Raw genomic sequence first — 27658 nt, 5'->3', positions numbered from 1 at the left:
CTACCCATTTCCCCCACTAAAAACAGTAACATAGATTTTGCTATTTTAGAATTGTCACCATTCACTATACTGAGAGGTATAAAATGTGCATAAACTTTCACACAAAATGGAAAGCTTAATGGAAAAATATTGTGGAGGCATTGCTAGAAACATTTCAATTACCAGATTAACCGAAGAAACCTTTTGACCTTGCACCTGATATTCTAATGAGATCAACTGCCAAAAGAACATTAACATAAAAAGTTGACACAGGGTTAGTAGTGTCTTGGAATTTTCTGTGTCCAATTTAAGATTTTCACCACAGGCTACACTTTCTAATACAATCATTATGTTACAAGACTCTCCCAATGGTGCTGATCCCATTCACGTAGATCTTTGAAAATACAATTCTGAAATTATAATTATTTTTAAAACATTAACATTATACATGCCACAAGTTTAATTAGTGATCAACAAATGTCAGAAATTTGTTCATGGTTTAATATTACAATGTGTTATACTGAACAACTTATTTCCACATTTTTTGATGTTATTTTTATACATTCTACATGTATCAAGGCTACACGTCTATAAATACTTAAACACATTTCACAATTCAAATCATTCAAATATGGAATGCAATGTCAAACAGCCTTTGTACTTAGGTCCAAGATATTGTATTACCAACATCCAATAATACTCACCTAGTAATAGCAGCAAACAAGTTGACAACAGAAGGTAAACAGACTTTTAGTGGGTTCAGCTGGCACATTACCATGCGTTCAAAATTTAGATTCTGCAAGTATGCCAAACCTGTACAGCAATGCAAAAATAAGGGTGCAACATTTTTTTCAAAACCTCATTTAAAATTCACTTTGCAATGCAAAATTAATGACATTCTTAAAAAGACTTCAACGGAAATTAAAGAAAAAAGCATCATATAGGTTTGCTAACTTATTGTCATTCTCTGAACTCTATCAATGTTATACAACAAGCATCCACTGACCACTGTGTAAAGTTATTACTGACTAACTCTGATCTCTCTGCTGTGACATATTACACTTTCCACTTTATTCTTCATCACTACTCCCAAGTGAGACAGTAGACTGTGAACCCTTAGAAAGTCTCACTAGTTCCATTCCAATAGAGCAGCAGCAAATATGGATTCTCATTTCCCCAACCTCAGTGTGACACAGCAAAGACGAGAAACATAATTGTGGACATTGAGATAGTAACATAAGAATATACAGCAAGGATTCCCATACTGGGGTTAAATTTCACCTAACCATGGGGTAAATTTGTTGATTCTGGATTTGTTAAAAACAGTATTTTAAAATGTTCCCTTTATTATGGTAGAAGTGTAAACTCAAATTATTAAACAACAGGATGGGGGTAAATGTACTTTCAAAAAGTTACCAGGGGTAAACAGGACGAAAAAGGTTGGGAATCCCTGGTATACAGCAACTGAGACAAACAATATATAAACTTGCAAGTTTAAATCTGTATAATGTCTCTGAGGTGGGCACCACTCATTATTCTTAACACCAAGTTAGTTTTCCACTTTAAGAACGTAGTTTATAGCTTTACAGTCACTTCCAATGTTTTAATCAAATTTAATACAAAACTAATGAATCACCTTTTTTTAGATTCCCATCCAATAACTGCTTGCAATGGAATATGAAGATATAAAACACAGCTTGGCAAACAGAATAGAACGACGCATGGAGAACCACATCACAATAACCTTTAGTTCCAGCATCTTGGCTGTCAATGTAGTGGTGTAACCAGGGGACCAGCAGATCCAAACAAGCCTTCACAGTGCTAGTCAAGGGAATGAAATTTTACTCAATGAATCAGTTCATTATTGGTGCATTTCAGACAATAAGAATTTATTTCTTGTATATGGGTGTTTCCGTAAATAAGGGTACCAACCTGTGACATGGGTGGCAACATTTGAAAGTTATTTAAATCACAATGAAATACCACAGCATTAAAAATGGGCCTGCCTATGACACTTTTGAGCTCATTTGTGATCAACATCGACCACAATGTGACCAAAATTTAATATTTTCAAAATTGAAAAAAAAAAGAAAAACTTATAAGACATATAGTCTCTTATACTGATTTCTAAGCTCTCTTACAAAATGTCAGTACATAACTCACCACGAAGCACGTAGTCCAGGTCAGGGTCATTACAATTACGTTGGTAAAAATATATATATTTTTAAAATCGCGACGGGTGCAAAAACAACGGGAGTGACTACAGAATGAGACATCGATAGGTGAGCAAACTAGATTTTTATTTCATGATTTTAAGTTCTATTCATTATTAATTATTTCAATGGGAAGCTTAAAAATAAAATATGAACAATAAAAACAATAAATATAAAAACAGTTACTCTGCTTTTAGTTCAAACATTTCACACGGGACCAAATGGACACTGCTACTCACGTTCTGCTGCAAAAACTTGGAGCAACAGAAAACCATCTTATCGGGTGATAAATGATAAAAATCATAAGCAGAATCAGACTTTGGCTTATATTGAGTTATTTAATTGCAAAGTTAATGCAATCTTTGTGGTATAAATTAGCCTATGGATTTGATGAAATCCTGCTTGAAACATGTCACACAAAAAGGCAAGAAAACACAGGGCAAGAAATCTGATATTTTTCTTTTTAAAAACAGATTCATTTATTTTTGCTTCATACCATGATCTATACTACTTAAAATACAGGCTATGAAACAATAGGAATATTACATGGAAAACTGGGAAATCACCTGAAAGTTTGGAGACCTTCAGTTTCACAACTGCATGCTGTATATATGGAAACACCCATATTTACTGTATTTAATTTGAATACCCCAACTACTATTTATGTTATTTACTACTTTACAAAAACAACAATATTCCATATTCCATAATTTATATCTACTTTGAAAATAAACTAGTCCAATAGAAAATTATATTGCAACATGACAGTGATTGCAGGAGGAACCTCTCAGGCCCTAAAATGATAATGTTTCTGCCCCAAAAAGCAACCGTTCAAATTGTAAAAAGAAAATAATTCTATACTTCTCAACACCTGTCCATGGAGCAAAATGATTTCAGTAATAGAAGCAGGAGAAGGTCACAAGCAACCAAGCTTGTTTTCCTAACCCAACCTTTAGACATTTCTCCACTGTAAGAGAATTAACCTCTATACTGAATATACTTAATGACTTTCTGGGATAGAGAAATCCACAGATTCATAACTTTGTGACAGAAGAAACTTCTCTTTGGCCTTGCCTATCCTGGGATTATTTTCTCACCAGAAGAAATGTCCCCGCACCCGATAGTCTTGGATCTAGAATCTTTCAAAATGATCACTTCTCAATCTATGCTTCAAACTGTATTAACCAATCTGCTCAATCCCATTCATAACTGGACAAAATAAAAAGTTTTGCTGAAAACCTACGTGTTCCGATTGTATTTTGGGTGCTTTATTTAGGAAGGATATTCATTTCTTGGAGATGGTGAACCTCTCTGCACCTCCTCCAAGAAATGAATATCCTTCCTATATAAATCACCCAAATTGCAGTAGAGTATATTTGAGGCAAAACTTTCTTACTTTTGCCCTCCATCCTCGTTACATAAAGATAAATTTCTCATTTGCTGTCTTACATGCTGAATTTATACTTCATGTACAAGGATCCCAAAATCCCTCAGAACATCACAGTGAACACCATTCAGTCCATCCTTTTCCTCCCTGGTCAAAAAACAACTTTCTGGAAGAATTCAGCAGGCACAGCAGTTGTCTGCATAGTTCAGTAAGGATTATTCAACCTAATTGTTTGAAGATCCTCTTTGCTGTTGTCCTTGTTCAATTCTACAAATCCCTCATAACATCAACAATGATGTAAAGGTTGCCCTAAGAGGGTATTTGTCTGTAAGCTAAGGAAAGTCTATAGCCTGCTGTGTCAAGGTGAACAATCAGTGCTGTTTCGATACCCCTGAGTGCACGTTTTAGGACACTATGATTTATGATTCATCATTAAGGTGCCCCGAATTACATGCAAAATTAAAACATGTAGATGAATCACAATCATGGACTTACTGAGCTGCTGACATGATGGGTTTCAATCATCTGATTATATTCTAATTTATAAGATATTAAGCAGTGGAACAGTTCACTTACATCAGAGGGATATACGTTGCTCTGGCCAGAAAACTTCCGATGTAACCTGCAGCTGCTTGTCTTATTACTGCTGGGCTATTTGGATTCTGAAGCATCTTCCAAAGACGTTCTAGGAAACTCTCTGCCAGTCCCTGAAAATTATAATTGGCGGACTGTATCAGCATTTTTTTTATTATTTAAAATCAGCATGTTCTGATTTAAAGCATTTAAAATAATCTCCATCTTTAACACTTATTTGTAGATCAGCTGCAATAAACTACAGGTATCGGCAATGAAAGTTGATGTCAAAACTTTATTCATTTGGTGTTCTGAACATTCATTAGATATTTGATTTAGAAACTATCCTTATGTGGATCATCTTTCCTTTGGGGAAAAAAGTAATGGAATTCAAAATAGTACAAACTGTAAAGATTTCATTTTAACCATTTAAAATGGGCCACAAAAACGTCTTTCCGCAGTAATATTCCAATAATAAAATATTATCACCAATAATAAAAATTATCACTGGTAGTGAAATGCACTTTTGCTGGGCACAATGAAGGAGGTAAAAATTAGTAATTGGTGAATAGTTAAAGTGGTAGAAAATTATGTATATCACAGCTAATATTTGTATTAGAGGCCAAGGGAAACATAAAAAGTTTGTGCTATGCAGATACATTAGCTATCGTTGTAAACGGTTAACTACTAACAGATCATTCAAAATATCCGGCATGAAAGAAGATATCTACTTAAATTCCAAATTTCAAAATAACTGCCATGCTGGGATAGTCAATTGGAATGACAAATGCAATTGGGGTAAAGAAGAGTGTGATAAATGGTTCTTTGTACATCAATTTGACACGTTTTGAGCACAGTGGCTTTCCAGTGCAAGTTTTAAATAGGCAGCATACATCCACATAGCCATCCGTTTAATGATGGTGGCAGCACTTCAAAAGATGATGTCAATGGTATTAATGATACTATAAATAATATGAATACTCTTTTACCTCTGTCTATTTAGTTGTTAGATGTATTTATTGATTTAAAGCCAAACCCACCTAACAGCTAAATAGGTAACTTTGTTTTCTACCCATATTGTTTATTCAATTGTACACGATTGCAAGCCAATCTGGTGACCAGTGTCATGTTTCAATTATAAGTAAAATAGCAGGATAGTCCTTGTCTAATCCATGCCAAATTTACCCAAACGCCAGCTATAAAATTAATCTGGTGTGGGATCAGGGTCTTATTTAAAACATCTAGATCACAATGAATTAATGCATAAGCTTATACTCACCAATTTAAAACTGCAGAGATAGAACATGAAAAATTGAACATGACAAGAAGCATGAGTGGGTAGAACCAGTTTATCAAACACCACTAACAAGTCACGGTACAAGTCTTTTGTCCGGGTTACCATCAACTCACCTGCAGAAAAATAAAGAGTTTACAAATCAATTTAAATTAAATAATAATGACAGTAACACATTTTTGAGCAGTGCATAATTTAAAACATCTAATGTTTTGAATCCTGGATTGAATTTTAATCATTCACTTGCCTTCAGTGGAGGATTTATTTTATTTTATTTTTTTAAATTGCTTTATTAAATCATTAATAAGAAATATGAGATATGAAATAAAAATGAGAAAAAGACTGGAAATACCTAGGAGGTCTGGCAATGTCCCCAAAGAGAGAAATAAAAGTAATGGGCCTGTTCCCATATAGGTGATTTCTCAGTGGAATGCCGGCTACTGTCAAGTTGCCGGCAGTTGCCTGAAAAGCCGGCAACTGGAACGGCGACTGTCAGAGTGAAACACACACGCAAACACATCGCTTCCTTCACTAGACAGTTATGCAGGCGGGGGACAGGTCAAGCGGAGGCAGCACTGTCTAAAAAATTCACATGCTGCAAAGCCAAGGTGAAACAGACACACACCGCGATGCACAGGAAGTTTGGCGCTGTAACAAGACGGCTAAAGCACAGTGTACGGTAAGTCCTTTAAAAGAAGGGGGAGGAGTGGAGGCACCTTTTACCAGAGATACACGGCTGTGAAGTTCGGTGGACACTTAACATTACCAGTCAGTTATCCTTGGTTCTGAAAACTACTGCTTACCTTTTTTTTCACTCCGAGAACCTTCAACCCCTTTGCAACCCATTAGGACCTCCTGGCCACCCACTTACGGCTCGAGTATTCTCGTTACTCTCCATGGCGGCTTTATTCTAGTCGCTGCTAAATTTTCAACATGTTGAAAAATGTATGGCGACCATTATGAGGCCGCGACTAGTTCCCAGAATGCGGGAACTCCTCACGACCATGAAGGTGGCTCCCCGGCAACCACCCACGAACATGTGGCGACTGCATAGTCTCCTGCAGTCGCCTAAGTGGGACAGGCAGGAGGATTGATTGGGGTCAGCAGGACCTTGTAAAAAGAAATTCATGTTTGGCCAATCTGCTGGAGTTCTTTGACCACAGTAGAATGGATATAGGGAAAACCATTGGATATTGTACTTTTGGACTTTTAGAAGACAGAAAAGGTCCCACATAAGAAAAGAATTTAAAAGAAAAGAACAATTGTAATAGATGTAAGGAGAGTATCTACAGAGGATAGCTCACAAAGAGTCACCACACCCTGGTGTCATCATTTAAAAAAAATGCCTGACCCCTGATTTTCCTGTTCGAAAACCATCAAAGCTTTCGTTAACCGAAGCAATAATTTCTTCAAACACTATTCTGAAGCTCAATGTATATTCAAATTTCTTCGTAATGGAATTTGCCCACATCCTCTACTGTAATGAAAGCTGATTGACATTAATCATCACAACTACCTCAAATGCAGCATCTTCACAAACTCATAAGTCACAGGAGCAGAATTGGGTCATCTGGCCTATTGAGTCTACTCCACCATTTAATCAAGGCTGATCTATCTTTCCCTCACAACCCCATTCCCCTGCCTTCTCCCCATAACCCTTGACAACCTCTACTAATCAAGAATCTGTCAATCTCCGCCATAAGAATACCCAATAACTTGCCCTTCACAGCTATCTGTGGCATTGATTCACCAACCTCTTGACTAAAGAAATGACTCATCTCCTTTCTAAAGGTACATCCTTTTATTCAGAGGCTATGCCCTCTGGTACACGTTTACAAATCCCTTTCTGAATTTGGCTAATCTTATCCCTAGAACTACCTCCAAATTTTCAATACTATATTCTGGCCTCTTACATGTGCACCTATACCCTCACCTGAACATTTCTCACTACCTGAATCAGCATGGTACTTGGCCTCTAGATTGTTCTGTCTAATTCTTTGTGACATGCATTGGATCAAGTTCACTCCTTACATATTCTGCAAATTCCATGCTCTCTATGAATTTATGATGAAACATCTTTTATCAAATAGCAAATATAATTAGTACCATTAACATAGCAAACATCCTTTATGTAAGACAGCAAAACACACATCAGAATGTCCAATCGTTCAGCCACTGGATGAGCCATCATGTCACTATTTGGCTGGATCAACTGAGCTTTCTCGTCTTCATCCTGTTGAAGGAAAACTCAAAAGTCACGAAGTTGGAAAACACAAATAACATAAAGTTTCACTCTATATCCTCCAAAAATAATTTTTCACAGGAAACATTCTTCTAATGACATAAAACCAGAAAAGAACAGCAGATCTGGCAGCATTCATGGAAATACCTAACACTTCATAGAAACATAGAAGTGCAGGAGGCCATTCGGCCCTTCGAGCCAGCACCGCCATTCATTGTGATCATGGCTGATCATCCCCTATCAATAACCTGTGCCTGCCTTCTCCCCATATCCCTTGACTCCACTAGCTCCTAGAGCTCTATCTAACACTCTCTTAAATCCATCCAGTGACTTGGCCTCCACTGCCCTCTGTGGCAGGGAATTCCATAAATTCACAACTCTCTGGGTCAAAAAGTTTTTTCTCACCTCAGTCTTGAATGAACTCCCCTTTATTCTAAGACTGTAGGCCCTGGTTCTGGACTCGCCCAACATTGGGAAACATTTTTCCTGCATCTAGCTTGTCCAGTCCTTTTATAATTTTATGTTTCTATAAGATTCTCCCCTCATCCTTCTTAAAACCAGTGAATACAAGCCTAGTCTTTTCAATCTTTCCTCATATGACAGTCCCGCCATCCCATGGTTCAATCTCGTGAACCTACGCTGCACTGCCTCAATCACAAGGATGTCCTTCCTCAAATTAGGAGACCTAAACTGTACACAATACTCCAGATGTGGTCTCACCAGAGCCCTATACAACTGCAGAAGAACCTCTTTACTCCTATACTGAATTCCTCTTGTTATGAAGGCCACCATTCCATTAGCTTTCTTCACTGCCTGCTGTACCTGTAATCCAACTTTCAGTGACTGGAGTACAAGGACGCCCAGGTCTCGCTGTACCTTCCCCTTACCTAACCAAACTCCATTGAGATAATAATCTGCCCCCTTGTTTTTGCCGCCAAAGTGGATAAGCTCACATGTATCTATATTATACTGCTTCTGCCACGCCTCTGCCCACTCACTCAACCTGTCCAGGTCACGCTGCAACCTCCTAACATCCTCTTCACAGTTCACACTGCCACCCAGCTTTGTGCCATCCGCAAACTTGCTAGTGTTGCTCCTAATTCCCTCTTCCAAATCATTAATATATGGTAAACAGTTTCGGCCCCAACACCGAGCCTTGCGGCACTCCACTCGCCACTGCCCGCCATTCTGAAAAGGACCCGTTCACTCCTACTCTTTGCTTCCGGTCTGCCAACCAATTTTCTATCCATGTCAACACCCTACCCCCAATACCATGTGCTCTAATTTTAGTCACCAGTCTCCCGTGCGGGACCTTATCAAAGGCTTTCTAAAAGTCTAGATACACTACATCCACTGGCACCCCTTCATCCATTTTACTTGTCACATCCTCAAGAAATTCCAGATTAGTCAAGCATGATTTCCCTTTCATAAATCCATGTTGACTTGGACTAATCCTTTTACTGCTATCCAAATGCCCCATTATTACCCCTTTAATAATTGACTCCAGCATCTTTCCCATCTCCGAAGTCAGGCTAACTGGTCTGTAATTCTCAGTTTTCTCTCTTTTTCCCTTAACATATCTAAAGAAGCTTTTACTGTCCTTCTTTATATTCCTGGCCAGCTTCCCTTCGTACTTCATCTTTTCAGCCCATATTGCCCGTATTGTTTCCTTCTGTTGTCCTTTGAAAGTTTCCCAATCCTCTGGCTTCCAGCTACTCTTTGCTGTGTTATACATCTTTTCTTTTAGTTTTATTCTTGGAATCTTTCTTCCATTTTGGAATGAAATGATCCTGCGTCTTCCGGATTATGCCCAGAAATTCCTGCCATTGCTGATCCACCGTCATTCCTGCTAGGATCCCTTTCCAGTCTACCTTGGCCAGTTCCTCTCTCATGTCTTCATAGTTCCCTTTGTTCAACTGCTTCACTGACACTTCCGATTTAACGTTCTCCTTCTCAAATTGCAGATTAAAACTAATCATATTATGATCACTATCTCCAAGCGGTTCCTTTACCTCAAGTTCGCTTATCATATCTGGTTCATTGGACAACACTAAATTCAGAATTGCCGTTTCTCTGGTCGGCTCCATTACAAGCAGCTCTTAGAATCCATCTCGGAGGCATTCTACAAACTCTCTTTCTTGGGGGTCCTGAATCAACCTGATTTTCCCAGTCTACCTGCATATTGAAATCCCCCATCACCACAGTGGCATTACCTTTGTTACATGCCAGTTTTATCTCCTGCTGCAACTTACACCCTACATCTGGGCTACTATTTGGAGGTTTGTATATTACACCAATTAGTGTCTTCTTGCCTTTACAATTCCTCAACTCAATCCACAGTGACTCTACCTCGTCAGCCCCTATGTCTTCCCTCGTGAGGGTCTGAATTCCAATCCTCACCAGCAGAGCTACCCCGCTCCTCTGCCCACCTGCCTGTCCTTTCTATAGGATTATATATATATTAAGTTCCAGGCCCGATCCTCCTGCAGCCACGTCTCAGTAATCCCCACAATGTCATATCTACCAACCTCTAACTGAGCATCAAGCTCATCTACTTTACTTCTTATACTTCGCGCATTCATATACAATACTTTTAATTCCTTACAAATCTCACCTTTCACATCGATCCCTATTACACTTGGCCATAATCTCCTATCCCTTTGTGAACTTCCTTTTCCGTTAATTCTGGGGTCATTAACCATCCCTTTACTCTCTTTCCCTTTAACTCCGTTCAGGTCCGAAATCCTTCATTAGATTGATTTCCGAATGGAAAATCAGGTAGAAGTTGACATTCAAAATGTATTTTCACCACAAGATATCTTCTGACCCCAAATAACTAACAATTCTAGAAGCCCAGAAGTTAGTTGTACAGCACATAAACCAGTCCCTTGGCCCACCATGACTTTTTTGCCCACTTATACAATTCCCTTTTGTCACATTGCATCGATATCCGTCTATCAGGAAGGCTGGCTCTGTCCTGGGAGTGAAGTTGGATTAATTGGAGGTGGTCTCGGAAAGGAGGAGGCTCCTCAAACTACAGAGCATCTTGGACAATACATCTCACCCCCTCCATGTCACATGGGTCAACCTGAGGAGCACCTTCAGTAACAGACTGGTGACGACCATGATACAGCACAGAACGCCACAGGTGATCCTTTTTCCTTGTGGCAATCAATATACAAGATACAAGACACAATTTATTTGTCATTTGGACCCCTTGAGGTCCAAACGAAATGACGTTTCTGCAGCCATACATTACAAACAAATAGACCCAAGACACAACAAAATTTACGTATCTCTCCAAAAAAGGCCAAAAAAACTTATCTCTCCACTGCACTCCACCCCCCCCCCCCTCTCCACTGCACTCCCCCCCTCCCCCCGATGTCAGAGTCAAAGTCAAAGCCCCCGGCTGGCGATGGCGATTGTCCCGCGGCCATTAAAGCCACGCCGGGTGATGCAAGGTCGCACACCGGGTCCTTGATGTTAGAGCCCCCGGCGTGCGCTCGCAGAGTCCCGCAGCCATTCCAAGCCGCGCGGGGTGGTGCTGTAAGGCCCGCTCCAGGAGCTCTTCGACCTCGCAACTCGGGCGGGAGAAGTCGCCGTTGCGGGAGCCCTGAAAAGTGGGCTCCCGGTGCCGCCGTCCACCAGACCCGCAGTTGCAGCCTCCGAATCTCCGGAGGTCGGGCCGCAGCAGCGCTCCACCACCGCTCTGGACTCGGCCAGCTCCGCGACGGTGAGGTGAGTAGTCGACACCAGAGCCCCCGGTCTTCCTGTTGGAGGCCGCTCCTCAAGTCAAGTCAAGTCAAGTCAAGTTTATTTGTCACATACACATACGAGATGTGCAGTGAAATGAAAGTGGCAATGCTCACGGAACAACAAAACAACCAAACAAATTCTAAACACAATCACACATATTATTTTACGTAATAAATAATAGAAGGAAAAACGTTCTGTACAGTTAGTCCCTGGTGAGAAAGGCGTTTACAGTCCGAATTGCCTCTGGGAAGAAACTCCTTCTCAACCTCTCCGTTCTCACTGCATGGCAACGGAGGCGTTTGCCTGACCGCAGCGGCTGGAACAGACTGTTGCAGGGGTGGAAGAGGTCTCTCATGATTTTATTTGCTCTGGAGTTGCACCTCTTGTTGTATAGTTCCTGCAGGGGGGTGAGTGAAGTTCCCATAGTGCGTTCGGCCGAACGCACTACTCTCTGCAGAGCCTTCTTGTCCTTGGCAGAGCAATTCCCGAACCAGATTGTAATGTTCCCGGACAAGATGCTTTCCACCGCTGCTGCGTAGAAGCACTGGAGGATCCTCAGAGACACTCTGAATTTCCGCAATTGCCTGAGGTGGTAAAGGCGCTGCCTTGCCTTACTCACCAGTGCTGAGGCGTGTGATGTCCATGTCATATCCTCAGAGATGTGGACTCCCAGATATTTAAAACAGTTCACCCTATCCACAGGATCCCCATTTATACTCAATGGAGTGTACGTCCTCGGATGATGTGCCCTCCTAAAGTCCATGATCAGCTCCTTCGTTTTTTTGATGTTCAAGAGGAGGCTGTTCTCCTGGCACCAGAGTGCCAGATCAGCCACCTCCTCCCGGTAGGCCCTCTCATCATTGTCTGAGATCAGGCCCACCACCACAGTGTCATCAGCAAACTTAATTATTGAATTGGAGCTGAACCTAGCCACACAGTCATGTGTGTACAGAGAGTACAATAGGGGGCTGAGGACGCAACCCTGGGGCGATCCTGTGCTCAGGGTGAGGGACTTCGATGTATTCCCTCCCATCTTGACTACCTGGGGCCTGGCGGTGAGAAAGTCCAGGACCCAGGCACACAGGGAGGTGTTGAGCTCGTTGCAGCCCCAACGACAACAGAGACCCGACAAAGAAAAGGTCGGGTCTCCCATGCAGGGAGAGATTAAAAGTTACCCCCTCCCTCCCACCCCCCCCCCCCACACACCCCAACAAAAAATAACAAAATCTACATAAAACATAGACAAAAAATAATAAAAACGCAGACGGGCTGCAGAGGCCGCTGCTGACGAGAGTCGCGCCGTCTACCGTTTTCAAGTTGTACAACTCCTCCCACTTGTCATGGGGTAGACTGAACCGCCCCCCCCCACTCAATAATTTAATTTCATGTTTGTGTAATATTACATGTGTTGTGCAATAACTGGTCACTTAAATATCATTTCATTATTATTATTATTATTATTATAGTGCACATGACACTTTCAATGCCTTGTGTCTTTTGTATCTTTTGACTGGTGGCAGACCAATTTCCCTCTCGGATAAATAAAGTGGCATCATATCGTATTTTATACTGTTGAGTCACATCACAGCTTAGTTTGGAAACAGCTCTTCTCAAGACTGCAAAAAACTAGAGAATTGTAGATGTAGCCCAGTCCATCACAAGATATAGATATGCCATTTATTGTCACTATACATGTACAGTGAAACTGAAAGCTGCTCGTACTCAGTGCATACATACAATTAGCACAAAAAACACGAAACAGAAAAAACAAAAAACAGAAGGGAGATGGGGGGGGGGGGGGGAAATAGGTGCACAAATTCTGCGGCGCTACATACATATATACATATATACAGATGGAAGTCCGTGTTGGGCGGTGTAGTCAGTGCATGTGTGAATTTGAATTTATAGTAGTTATAATTCTCGGAAAGCAACTATTCCTGAGTCTGTTTGTCCTGGATTTGATGCACCTATAGCGCCTTCCAGAGGGCAGCAGGTCGAACAGTCCAAACGCAGGATGGGAGTTGTCTTTGATGATCTTCTTTGCCCTGCTAAGGCAGCGGGAGGTGTAGATGTCCATCAGGGAGGGGAGAGGGCAGCCAATGATCCTCTGCGCTGTCCTGGTTACCCTCTGAAGCCTCTCCCTGTCTGCCATGGTGCAGCTGCCATACCATGCTGTAATGCAGTATGTCAGCAGGCTCTCGATGGACGAGCGGTAGAAGGTCAGCAGCAGGTTAGAGTCCAGGTTGTGCTTCCTGAGGACCCTCAGGAAGTGCAGCCGCTGCTGAGCCTTCTTGATGACCGCTGTCGTGTTGTCCGTCCAGGAGATGTCAGCAGCGATATGGACGCCGAGAAACCGGAAGGTGTTGACCCTCTCCACACACTCGCCGTTGATGTGTAGGGGGGCTAAGTCGGTGCTGTGCCTCCTGAAGTCGACAATGAGCTCTTTTGTTTTCCTGGTGTTCAGAGCCAGATTGTTTTCTGAGCACCAGGTTGTCAACTTCAGGACTTCCTCTCTGTAGGCTGCCTCGTCTCCCTTTGAAATAAGTCCGACCACAGTAGTGTCGTCAGCAAATTTGACGATGCGGTTGTTGTTGTGGGCCGGACTACAGTCGTAGGTGTAGAGACAGTATAAGAGGGGGCTTAGCACACAGCCCTGTGGGGAACCGGTACTCAACCTGCGAGTGGAGGAGAGGTGGGGGCCGAGTCTCACAGTCTGGGGCCGGTTGGTGAGGAAATCCTTTATCCAGGCACATGTGACAGTGGGGAGGCCGAGAGTGACCAGTTTACCAATGAGAATGTCCGGAATGATTGTATTAAAGGCTGAACTAAAATCCACAAAGAGCATCCGGACGTAGCTCTGCCCCTGCTCCAGATGGCTCAGCACAGAGTGGAGAGCTACGGTAATGGCGTCTTCTGTGGATCTGTTTTGGCGATAGGCGAATTGGTGGGGGTCGAAGTCTGGTGGTAGATAGTCCTTGATGTGCTGGAGGACCAACCTCTCGAAGCACTTCGTGATTACCGGAGTGAGGGCCACAGGACGGTAGTCATTAAGGCTGGTGATGGGAGACTTCTTCGGCACAGGGACGATTGTGGCTGATTTTAGGCAGGACGGAATAACTGCCTGGGCCAGGGAGAGGTTGAAAATTCTGGTGAAGATGGCAGTGAGCTGGTGGGCGCACGCTTTGAGCACCTTACCAGGTACTCCATCTGGGCCGGTAGCCTTCTTGGGGTTCACTGCCAGGAGCACCCGTCTGACATCGTGTTCCCTGACAGTGAGTGGAGTAGTACAGGAGCTAGGTGAGGATGGAAACAGGGCTGTAGCAGGTGAGTGCTGCTGTTGTGGTGTTTCAAAGCGGGAGAAGAAGCAATTTAGCTTTTCTGCCAGCGGCGCACTCAGGTCTTCTGACTTTGTGGCACAGCCTCTGTAGTTGGTAATGTCTTGTATGCCCCGCCATACCTCCCGTGTATTATTGCTGGACAAGTGGGACTCTATGCTCCTCTTCTGGTCCGCCTTGGCTTTTTTAATACCACTTTTCAGATCGGCTCGAGCAGCCCTGCACAGAGCTCTGTCACCTGACCTGAAGGCAGCATCGCGGGCTCTGAGGAGTGTGCGGACCTGGCTGGACATCCAGGGTTTCTGGTTTGGGAAAACCCGTATGTTTTTGTCTACAGTCACATTTCCGATGCAGAACTTGATATAGTCCAGCACCGATTCTGTGAGAGTTTCCAGATCCTGGTGTTCGAATATGTCCCAGTTTGTCTGTGTAAAGCAGTCCTGTAGATTGGAGAGTGCATTTTCAGGCCAGGTTGTAACAAATCTTATGGTGGGCCTGGCACTGCGTCTGAGGGGGGTGTAGGCTGGAGAGAGCAGGAGGGAGAGATGATCTGACTGGCCGAGTTGGGGGAGGGGGATGGCTCTATACGCGTGCTTGATATTGGTGTAGACATGATCCAGCGTGTTCACCCCTCTAGTAGAACACTTGACATGTTGGTAGAATTTCGGCAGTACAGTCTTCAAGTTGGCCTTATTAAAGTCCCCTGCGATTATGTGAACACCTTCGGGGTGATCCCGCTGCTGTTCGTTAATGGTGTTCAGCAGGAGAGAGAGCGCCTTGTTTACATTGGCGTCAGGTGGAATATACACAGCCGTGACAATCACGACTGTTAGTTCTCTCGGTAGAAAAAAAGGCCGGCATCTTACAGACATGTACTCGAGGTCAGGGGGACAATGATTGGCTATGATTGTCCCGTTGTTGCACCAATTCTCATGCACGTATATACAGAGACCCCCTCCCCTGCTCTTACCGGAGTCCATAGTCCTGTCCCCGCGGAGCAGAAAGCGTCCTGCTAGCTGCATGCTAGCATCAGGTATCCCCGGGTGAAGCCAGGTTTCGGTGATGATCATAACACAGCAGTCGCGGACATATCGATTTCCGGCGAGTTGTACTTCCAGGTCATCCATTTTGTGAACCAGGGATCTGGCGTTGGAGAGATACAGGCTCGGTAGAGGTGGCTTGTGTGGTCGTTTCCTTAGCCTTAGCAAAGCACCGGACCTGCGGCCTCGCTTCTGCTTCCTCTCCCTCCTCCGTCTGCGCCGCCTCCTAGACCCGACAACAATCCACGGGGACCCCGGTGGTCTTGCTATGTCGCCCGGGATGTTATACTTGCGATGGAAGACACCCGAAACCGCAGTCTGGAGCTGGTCACCGATATCCCCGATATCCACGAGGTGCTGTCGGGAGTAGCGGGTGTTCGCAGAACCGACTGCAAAGACGTACACGGACAACACAACGTACACAAACAACAAAAAAGAGCACCGAGTCCGGGAGCCGTGAGCCGCTGCGACTGTGCGCGCCGCCATCTTGGATCGTAAAAACGGTCAAAAACCAGACTTCCCACCATTAACTTAATCTATATGTCACACTGTCTTGGAAAAACAACTACATAAAAGACTTGTCCCATCCTGATCATTTCTTTTTCTCCCTGCTCCCATAAGGTAGAGAAACTTGAAAATGCACACGACCAGACTCAGAAACAGCTTCTTCAGCAAGTAAGAATTTAATTGCTCTATCTGGGACATATGATAATAAAACACTCTTGACTCGTGCAGCTTATGTTCACGAGATTGATCCCTGGGATGGCGGGACTGTCATACGAGGAAAGATTGAAAAGACTAGGCTTGTATTCACTGGAGTTTAGAAGGATGAGGGGGGATTTTATAGAAACATATACAATTATAAAAGGACTGGACAGGCTAGATGCAGGAAAAATGTTCCCAATGTTGGGCAAGTCCAGAACCAGGGGCCAGTCTTAGAATAAAGGGGAGGCCATTTAGGACTGAGGTGAGAACAAACCTTTTCACCCAGAGAGTTGTGAATTTGTGGAATTCCCTGCCACAGAGGGCAGTGGAGGCCAAATCACTGGATGTATTTAAGAGAGAGTTAAGGGTCTGTCCCACTTGCATGCGACTGCATGCTTTTGGCGCGACCAAAACGGAAGTGGAGTTCGCGCTAAGTTCGCGCGTGACGTTATTCGCGTCATACTTACCAATCAGCTGGGCAGGAGGCGGGCCGACTGAATTTGGGCGTTGCACGGTGACGTCATCACGCAGCGCCAGATGTTAGGCGTAAGCCGTCAAGATGCTGCATACGCCCTCAATGCGCCTGCAGGCCGACAGGTCGTTGGTGCGCAGAATTTTCGGACAGTGCGGGATTTTCGGAGCCCCGCGCAATGTTGGGACCAGTCCCGCACAACTCCACACGCCTCCGCGCTTGGAAGTGGGACCAGCCCCACGTGGCCCGTACGCCTCAAGCAACCACGTTTGGTCGCGCCAGACGCATGCAATCGCATGCAAGTGGAACAGGCCCTTTAGATAGAGCTCTAGGGACTGGTGGAATTAAGGGATATGGGGAGAAGGCAGGCACGGGTTATTGATTGGGGACGATCAGCCATGATCACAATCAATGGCGGTGCTGACTCGAAGGGCCGAATGGCCTCCTCCTGCACCCATTTTCTATGTTTCTAATACCAATACCAAAAATGAGAAATCCTGCACAATGACTTAAAGTCAACTATCAAACCGAAAGAAAATGTGAGAGCTGAAACATTTACCATATCAAAGAGACCTTCCTCTGCGCATGAAGACAACGCACTATTAGCGGCCGTCTCTTCTGCATCTTCAATATCATTATGCGAAGCATTCACCTTAAGAAAGGACAAGTATTATAAGTAATGCAATCTGATAATGAATTGGTATTGAAGTACAGTAAATTTGGGGCTACATTAAAATGAAAGTCAGCATTTCCTTTGGAGCTTGCCCCAAGTATCCATAAACATCATTTTCTTTTGGTTGTAGTTTTTTTGTCTCTTCAAAAAATAAAATCTTGGATTTGCATAGTCCTTCACTATTTTTCAGAAATTGTTTTGTAACTAAATAAATACTTAAATGTGGTCACCATTCAAATTTGCTAGGCACGGCAAACAATTTTCCCAAACGACAGTCAGACATTTTCCTGCAGGCTATGACAGCAGCCTTGAATCAGTTAATCTGTTCTTCTGGTAATCCTTTGCAAGACAGAACTTGGAGAACAGACATTTTGGATTTCTGGTGCCAGGCTCTCCAATGACATGCCCACCTATTGGAGCCAATTACATATTATATCCTACATGACCTAAATAATAGGCTGGAAAAGGATACTGACTTTGGCTCACTCATCCTGCCAGTATATATATATATGGAGGATCTTGCATAATTTGGGTAATGCGGTTAGGTTAGGTTAGGTTGCATTGACCTTGGTTATGCTAACATATGCTGAATAACTTCCCATTTGTCAGATAGATTAGGTTCAGCCAGAGGAAAGATTTTTGGAGGAGATGTATTATTGCAGTTGAGGAAAGTATTGCAATGGCATTTTTGTCTGACCCTATTCTGAACTTGGATTGGATCTGTGATGGGGCCATTAAGTGGCATTCTGTAGCAGGAATAGAGAAGCTTGAAAGCAGTCAAATTTGAAGATTCTGTAGTGTCGCTTGATTGTGTCTGTAAATGGTCAAAAATAACATGTACAAGTAGTTGACACTGTTCCCTGTGATTATTATTTTGGTGTTATTGAATGATGAACATATCTATTTAGCCTCTAGATATTCCAATTTCACTCAGCCTCTAGATAGACAGATTCCACACTGACATTCAGGGAGCTGGTCTTTATAGACTGTGAGCAGGCAATTGAGGAGGATGCTTACAATTAATTCATTGTTGCAAAGAGTGGGAAGACCTTTCGGTAGTTACTGCCAATGGATATGTCTCCATTCTTAAAGGTGCTCATTGTTAACAACATCGGAGGTCTCCTGGTGTGTCCTTTTCTTCCCATAATGTGGAAAGCAAGACTGTGAATTTAAGTCTCAAGTTCATCTCAATCAACTTTTAGAACTTCACAGATAGCATCTTCTCCAAAGGTTATTTTCCAGTTGACATTGTTTTTTCACCTTTTCATTCAGAGGTAGCAGTTAAATTGGACCAGGGAATATATTATGGAATGGTATCCAGGACACTAACTCAGGGACAATTTCTATGGTTTGTATTTCTACTGCTTTGCAGTGTTCCTTCCAGAAGACTCAATTTTTTGATGAGCCTCATGTCCACATTACAGAGGTACACAATTGGCTGTGAATCACACTGATTATATCCTGAGGTCAGTTAAACGTTTTGACATTAATCCAAAGGATTTTTTAATTGCAGGAATACGATTCAAGAATGTTGGCCAATTTAATGATTTAAGTTTAGTTTAAACAATAAGAAATGCTACGACTTTACATTCATTTCACCGATATTTAATTCCCAGACATTTTAACCTTATAACCATATAACAATTACAGCACGGAAACAGGCCATCTCGGCCCTACAAGTCCGTGCCGAACAACTTTTTTCCCTTAGTCCCACCTGCCTACACTCATACCATAACCCTCCATTCCCTTCTCATCCATATGCCTATCCAATTTATTTTAAAATTATACCAACGAACCTGCCTCCACCACTTCCACTGGAAGCTCATTCCACACCGCTACCATTCTCTGAGTAAAGAAGTTCCCCCTCATGTTACCCCTAAACTTCTGTCCCTTAATTCTGCAGTCATGTCCTCTTGTTTGAATCTTCCCTATTCTCAAAGGGAAAAGCTGATCCACATCAACTCTGTCTATCCCTCTCATCATTTTAAAGACCTCTATCAAGTCCCCCCTTAACCTTCTGCGCTCCAGAGAATAAAGACCTAACTTATTCAACCTTTCTCTGTAACTTAGTTGTTGAAACCCAGGCAACGTTCTAGTAAATCTCCTCTGTACTCTCTCTATTTTGTTGACATCCTTCCTATAATTGGGCGACCAAAATTGTACACCATACTCCAGATTTGGTCTCACCAATGCCGTGTACAATTTTAACATTACATCCCAGCTTCTATACTCAATGCTCTGATTTATAAAGGCTAGCATACCAAAAGCTTTCGTTACCACCCTATCTATATGAGATTCCACCTTCAAGGAACTATGCACGGTTATTCCCAGATCCGTCTGTTCAACTGAATTCTTTAATTCCCTACCATTTACCATGCAAGTCCTAATTTAATTTTCCTGCCAAGGTGTAGCACCTCACATTTATCAGCATTAAACTCCATCTGCCATCTTTCAGCCCATTCTTCCAAATGGCCTAAATCACTCTGTAGACTTTGGAAATCCTCTTCATTATCCACAACACCCCCTATCTTGGTATCATCTGCATACTTACTAATCCAATTCACCACACCTTCATCCAGATCATTGATGTACATGACAAACAACAAAGGACCCAACACCGATCCCCGAGGCACCCCACTAGTCACCTGCCTCCAACCTGACAAACAACATCCACCATTACCCTATGGCTTCTCCCATTCAGCCACTGTTGAATCCATCTTGCTACTCCTGCATTGATACCCAACAGTTGAACCTTCTTAACCAACCTTCCTTGAGGAACCCTGTCAAAGGCCTTACTAAAGTCCATATAGACAACATCCACTGCTTTACCCTCGTCAATTTCCCTAGTAACCTCTTCAAAAAATTCAAGAAGATTAGTCAAACATGACCTTCCAGGCAAAAATCCATGCTGACTGTTCCTAATCAGACCCTGTTTATCCAGATGCTTATATATATTATCTCTAAGTATCTTTTCCATTAATTTGCCCACCACTGAAGTCAAACTAACAGGCCTATAATTGCTAGGTTTACTCTTAGAACCTTTTTTAAACAATGGAACAACATGCGCAGTACGCCAATCCTCAGGGACTATTCCCGTTTCTAATGACATTTGAAATATTTCTGTCATAGCCCCGGCTATTTCTACACTAACTTCCCTCAATGTCCTAGGGAATATCTTGTCAGGATATCCTGTCATAGTATCCCTAGCTACTCTACTAGTTTCCATTACCTCACATAATTCAATATCCTTCTCCTTGGTGAATACCGACGAAAAGAAATTGTTCAATATCTCCCCCATCTCTTTTGGCTCTGCAGATAGCTGTCCACTCTGTCTCTCCAATGGACCAATTTTATCCCTCGTTATCCTTTTGCTATTGATATAGCTGTAGAAACCCTTTGGATCTCCCAGTTTGCTAACCTTCTAAGACAAAATATCAAATAACCTGCTACTTTTACAAAACATTTAAAAATTTTGGCATTTTCAGTTTGAAGTTCTTTAGAAACACAAAAACACAACTTTAGAATTTTATAACAGGCTTCTTACATCTAGCTTTAGGAATTTTTCGATGACCAGTTCCAAAATTTCCAAGCGCAATACCGGGAAATATACTGTGATCCTTAGCAAATTGTGCACGTAACATTCCTTGGAAAAATAAAATAAACATATTTAAACCATGCTTTGTATTCACTGCAGCTTTTTAATATCAAAGAAATTAACCAATAAGTAAACAATAATCCTGCAGTTTGAAACACCATGGTTGGTAAAGTTGTAAATTGACCTTCATGTGTAAAGCATAGTGTTAGTGTGCGGAGATCGTTGATCGGCGTGGACTCGGTGGGCCGAAGGGCCTGTTTCCGCGCTGTATCTCTAAAACTAAAATATTCATTCCTTCCATTCCAATAAATCCTGTGATTTGACCAGGTGCTTAGACAAACTTCTGTTTCTAATCTCGGGCGGATAATGTTACTCATTTACTCAAGTACAAACTGACACAAAGGCAGAAAATGTGTTTTCATGCCATACCAATATTCCTAAATAGAAAACAATTATGCTAGAAACAATTATCTGGTCAGGCTGCACGCATGGAGACTAGTGATCAGTCTGCCAAGGCCTGCTGGATCTCCCAGTTGCTAACCATTTCAACTCCCCTTCCCATATTGACCTTTCTGCCCTGGGCCTCCTACATAGCCAGAATTAGGCCACAAGCTAATTGGTTGGACATAACCTCATATTCTACTTCCGTATTTACAATCCAATAGCATTAACATTGAATACTCCAAATGTGGGTAACTACAGAACCCTCCCTCTCCCTTTCCCCCCAAAATAACCCCCCCCCTTACTTGCATCTATTTCCCCCCCTTCCAACTTCATTCCTTCCTCTATCTTCACAACTTGAAACTTTTTAATCCTCTTGTATCACACCTTTTGTCTTTTCAACTCAGTCCAACCATCTGACCATCAAAATAAAAATCACCTATAACAACCTATTACCTGCCAGGCTTTGTCCTGCCCTCCTGCTTTCTTTTTCTTTGCGATCCACACCCTACAATTAGTCTACAGAAGGGTCCCAACCCATAAATCCACCTATGTTCTCCAGAGATGCTGCCTGACCTGCTGAGTTACTCCAGCATTTTCGTTATTCTTTCTGGCGAGATAAACTGATGTAACACTTCAGGCTATCTATCACCTACACTAACAAAACAAGTTTTAAGTTGCATGGAAAGGAAAAGGATGGAGAGAATAAAAGGAAGGTGAGTGATGTGGTGCAGACCAGGAGATGACTAAGGTACTAAAGGTAGCTGTTAACTAGTACCAGCTAAGGGAAGATTCAAGCACCTTAGCTGTAGACATTGCTCCAGTCTATTGTTGGTACTGACTTCCCCACCATTAAATGGATCCATCGGATACATATGACAAATTAAACACTCATAGTTCTTTTGAACTAAGCTGATCCATCTGGAGGATTAACAGACAATGAATGGACAGAGGAGAGAGAAAAAATTGCTGGGACTACGTGACACAAAACACTGCACAAATTCAAAGAAAATGCTGAAAATACTGATACATCATAAAGCAACAGTGGAGAGAAAGAAACTTAACTGGTCAGTTCTAATATAAATTGGAAAAGCTAGCTATTTGAAATTGTTCAACTCAACATTGAGGGCTAAAACATCTAACATGGATGACTTGGAGCTTTTTGTCCTCTTGCACAGTTCCACTGAAATGTAATAAGTGAGTTTGCTATTCCAAAAACGCGAGGAATCATGGGATTTGTCAAAGGTCACTCGCGATAAATACTCTTGGCAACCGTGCCTCCGCATGCATACAGACCTAAGTCTCATCCGCAGTCAGGATCGAACCCTGGTCTCCGGTGCCGCAAGTGCTGCTGAACCACTTGACCATCCCTGTCCCCTCCCGAGTGCCCCACCCCTGTCCGTGAGTCAGATGGGAGCGGCGCCCCAGGCCCACAGCCAGCGTGGAGAAGAAGCGCTAACTCCAGCTCAACTCTGCCTGTCCCGCTAGGTTAACCGACAGCCCTGGACTGACGGGAGTCAGATGAGAGTGGCGGCCCAGGCTTACAGCCTGCGCGGAGAAGAAGCGCTAACTTCACTATTCCGGGCTGATGTCCGGTCAGTCCAGGGCTGCAGGTTAACCTGGCGGGTCAAGTTAATGAGGAAGGAAATGGACAGATGTAATTTTGGGTCAGGACCCTTCTCCAGAATGTAAGTTGCAATATTAGAGAAACATCAGCTGCTCATTTGCAATTTGTTGCAATCCAAAATTTGCAGTCTTTGAACAATGCACACAATCCTCTTTGACAGCTCAAATCTGTTTCTACCACTCTAGTAAATAGTGTATTCCAAATCCTAACCACTGAGTAAAAAAGTATTTCCACATGTCATTTTTTTCCCTTCAAATATTGTAGAAAGAGTTCACCCGATTCTCTAGTCTATCCGAGAACACATTCTTCATCGCTAATAAATCTAATGATCCTACAGATCTCTTTTTCACTTGCCCACATTTAACAGCTCCAAACTATTCCACATAACTCCAAAACTATTCCACATAAGTACAAAGGCAACCATATAATCAGCTTTTTAAATTGCTACCGGTCCTTTACAACTCCATACTTATCTACTCCACAGAAAAGTAAGAATTCTCTTTTTCCAACCTTCGGGGTGGATGAGGGAAAAAAATGTTTTAATTGTTGGACAGGATAAAACTATTATATAACAAACCTACGGCTAGAATACTAACTAATAATATATTATCCTCGAAATTTGAACTATCAAGGGGCAATAGACAAGGATGTTCATTATCACCGCTGTTATTTGCTTTGGTAATTGAACCCCTTGCTGAAAAAATAAGAACACACCCGGATATTTATGGTTATAATACAAAATACTCAAATAATAAAATATCCCTATATGCCGATGATGTACTATTGTACATCACAAAACCACAAATTAGTATACCAAACATATTAAATTTAATTGAGGACTTTGGATCCTTCTCAGGATATAGAATAAATTGGAACAAAAGTGAAATTATGTCGATAAAACCAAAAGACTCAACACACCTCCGGAAATTCCCCTTTAAAATAGCTACAGAAAAATTCAAATATTTGGGAATTGAAATTACTAGAAATGACCAGGATATGTTTAAAGCCAATTATAATCCTTTACTCAAGAAATTAAATAATTTGATTAAATTCTGGAAAACACTTCCGATGTCCTTAATAGGCAGAATAAATGCTATAAAAATGATTTTCTTACCACAAATCCTATACCTATTTCAATCAATACCTATATATCTCCCAAAAAAGTTTTTGAAAAAATTGGACTCAGACATTACAAATTTTATATGGGATTATAAATCCCATAGAATACAAATAGCACACCTTAATAAACGGAAAGAGTTGGGGGAGGTCTAGCGCTCCCTAATTTTATGTATTATAATTGGGCAGTAAATATTAAAAATAGGATTCACCTGCTGGACAATTCTGCCCAGCAGGCGGACTGGAAGGTAATGGAAAAAGGGGACTGCTCCCCGAGTAATATAGGAGCGACTATCCTCTCACCAATAAATTTGGAGGAATAATAAAAATTATAATAAAAATCCATAGCACAATTAGAACATGGAAACAAATAAAACAGAATCTAAAATTAAGAAACCTATCTCTTTTAATGCCAATAGTCAATAATCCATCGTTAAACCATCAATCATAGACAAATGATTTATAGAATGGGAAAGAATGGGAATCAAAACGCTCGAAGATCTGTATGAATTGGGAAAATTACTACCATTTCATCAACTACAACTGAAATATAATTTGAAAAATAACCAATATTTTAAATATCTTCAAATTCGTGATTATCTGAAAAAATACACAAAAGACTACCATAATATGCCTTCCGACTTACTGGATGAAGCAATGAAGACACAGGCGGAATCAGCTAATCTAATATCGTACCTATATAATATCATTTTAAACATAGAAATACCCACAACAGATGGAATTAGAAGAGACTGGGAACAAGAATTAGCTATAAAAATTTCAAAAGAGAGCTGGGATAATCATTTACTACAGGTGCATAAATGTTCGATCAACGTACAACATACTCTCATCCAATTGAAAACATTACATAGATTATATTATTCAAAAACTAAATTAAATAAAATCTTCCCTAATGTTTCACCAATCTGTGATAAATGTCTGTGTCAAGAAGCTACCATAGCGCATTCTTTTGTTTTTTGTACAAAAATCCGAAAATTCTGGTATGAAATATTTGATATTTTTTCAAAAGTAATCAAAATAAAACTGGTACCATAACCAGAATGGATCATTTTTGGAATATCGGAAGGTAACCCTGAACTAAACGTGTTTCAGAAGAATTTATTCAATTACGGGCTAATAATGGGAAAAAAGCTTATACTTAAATTCTGGAAAAATGCGTCCACACCAACAATAAAAATGTGGATATCAAATATGCTTGAAACATTACATCTGGAAGAGATGAGATTCCTCTTAGCAGGTAAAGCAGACCAATTCCAAAAGACGTGGTCTATGTTTCTGGACCTATTACAAGCATGAGGTGCAATAGTAATTTAAAAAATAAATAAATAAATGGTATCAGGACCTGATAACGGGAGGTAAAACAACAAAAACAGACTTGGTTGGTAGTCCCCTTTCTGCAGAGTTTAATGTTATAATAGAGCGATTGTTCCTACTTTCTTTTTCTTTCTTTTCTAGGGTCTACTTTCTTACTTTACTTCCTTAGCTAACTTCTTTTCTAAGGGGCTTTCTTGTCCCAACACTCTTGCACTTCACGACTCTTGCGCACTTTCTTTACTTTCCTTACTTCGATCTTTTTCTTAAAGCTCAAAAAAAATGAAGCGGTACAAAAAATGTATTAAGATATACGTGTCGTGTAGTATTGTAATTTACCGTACTTCTAATAAAAATAATTTAAAAAAAAATTGTTGGACAGATGCAATAAAAACATCAATGACCAAAATGTTAACAAAGTGGTCATAGATGTTAGTTACAATTATTTGCTAAGCTCACTAAATAACAAAAAAAAACACATATTTAATATCACGAATTAAAATAGATTACATACCAAGGTTCTGGCTGATTTATTAACAAATGGAAATTTTTCAGCCAGTATTGGCATCAAAAATTGTGGTGTTCTGCCAAAAATGAATAAAAAAGATTCAATACAATGTGAAAGTAACTTGTAGAACTAAAAAGATCCCATAGAAACAACAATATGCATCTGTTTAACATCTTTAATATAGGAAAACATCACAAGGCAAACCACAAGATTATAATAAGACAATGGATTGGATACTAAAGAGGATGTGTTCTGTTTGTACTTTCATTTAGTTTTCCTAATTTATCAGTCATTACTTAAGCTCTTGTGATTAAAAGCATCATTCATTAATGCAAGAACAAACAGGAAGAATTAAACAATAGGGACAGAAACTAAATGGTGACCGGAAGCAGTCAATTGAAACAAAGAACAATTCCAATCATCTAGTTAATTTTTACTTAAAATGAATGAATATGATATATTCACAGTGAATACAACAGATTGCTTTTCCAATGTTATTCCATAATTTGGCACAATTAACATTTTAAATATAAGCATGCTGTTCCAACTACTGCCTTCAAGCTTGCTCCATCAGACAGCATAAGATAATTTATTCATCTGCTGCATCGCCCCATGTGAGGGTGGGGGTTATTGGGCATGTGTTTGGTCGCACTACCTATCACAATGTTAGAACTCTTAATGGGAACTGCCTATGTTTTAATGTGGAAATCAACAAATTAGTTACGGCCTTGCTGTACAAATGGAGTGAAGCAGTCAAACATGCAAAAGAGCCATCATCCCAAAAAGACAATGTTTGAAATTATACATATTAATAACCAATTAACACACATTTCTTATTGTATGTAGTTTCAGCATTTTGCAAGTTTTAGGAAAAAATAGCTTTACAGACATGTCAATTTGAATATTTTAGTCACAAAATTGCATTGTACATGATAAAAGCTAATCTATTTTAGATTTGTTAGGTCACTAAAATGCCCGACAGGAATTGTAAGAGATGGAAGAATCTGGATATATATTTTTTAATGTGTTGTACTGTTATAGCTAAGCTACATCTAACGTTAATATTTTCACTGTTCTCACTCTGTTAAAAGGCGATATATAGCAAACTAAGTTTAGACACTAATGAGAGTGGAAAAAATGTGGGGTGACCCTGCCATCTACTGGTGCTGTATTGTAGTGAAGATACACACAAAAAGCTGGAGTAACCAGGCAGCATCTCTGGAGAGAAGGAATGGGTGATGTTTCGGGTAATTTGAATATGTAACATACCCATGTAATATCTAACAGTAATTACCTGTACTATAAAGAAACTAAATTATCTCAAACAATATAATTGGTTTAAACTAGTCAGTTAATTCAACAGTGTATTT

The 27658-nt window shown here is 41.1% G+C and overlaps 1 protein-coding gene across 3 annotated transcripts in view; it reads right to left on the bottom strand.

The window, feature by feature from the left end:
* The window catches only part of rrn3 (RRN3 homolog, RNA polymerase I transcription factor), a 56041-nt gene that overhangs the window by 7870 nt on the left and 20513 nt on the right, over nt 1-27658 (bottom strand). For all 3 annotated transcript variants that reach the window (XM_055651858.1, XM_055651857.1, XM_055651856.1), the window contains exons 8-15: nt 26295-26364; nt 21214-21312; nt 17556-17648; nt 7553-7679; nt 5432-5562; nt 4156-4286; nt 1616-1800; nt 684-792 (exon numbers count right to left, since the gene is read on the bottom strand). In XM_055651858.1, the coding sequence (XP_055507833.1) occupies nt 684-792; nt 1616-1800; nt 4156-4286; nt 5432-5562; nt 7553-7679; nt 17556-17648; nt 21214-21312; nt 26295-26364 (945 nt within the window). The remainder of the gene's footprint in view (nt 1-683; nt 793-1615; nt 1801-4155; nt 4287-5431; nt 5563-7552; nt 7680-17555; nt 17649-21213; nt 21313-26294; nt 26365-27658) is intronic.

The sequence above is a fragment of the Leucoraja erinacea genome, chromosome 20 (assembly GCF_028641065.1).
Source record: "Leucoraja erinacea ecotype New England chromosome 20, Leri_hhj_1, whole genome shotgun sequence".
Lineage (NCBI taxonomy): Eukaryota > Metazoa > Chordata > Chondrichthyes > Rajiformes > Rajidae > Leucoraja > Leucoraja erinaceus.
The sequence above is the reverse complement of the archived record's forward strand: the minus strand, read 5'-3'. Positions and strand labels throughout refer to the sequence as shown.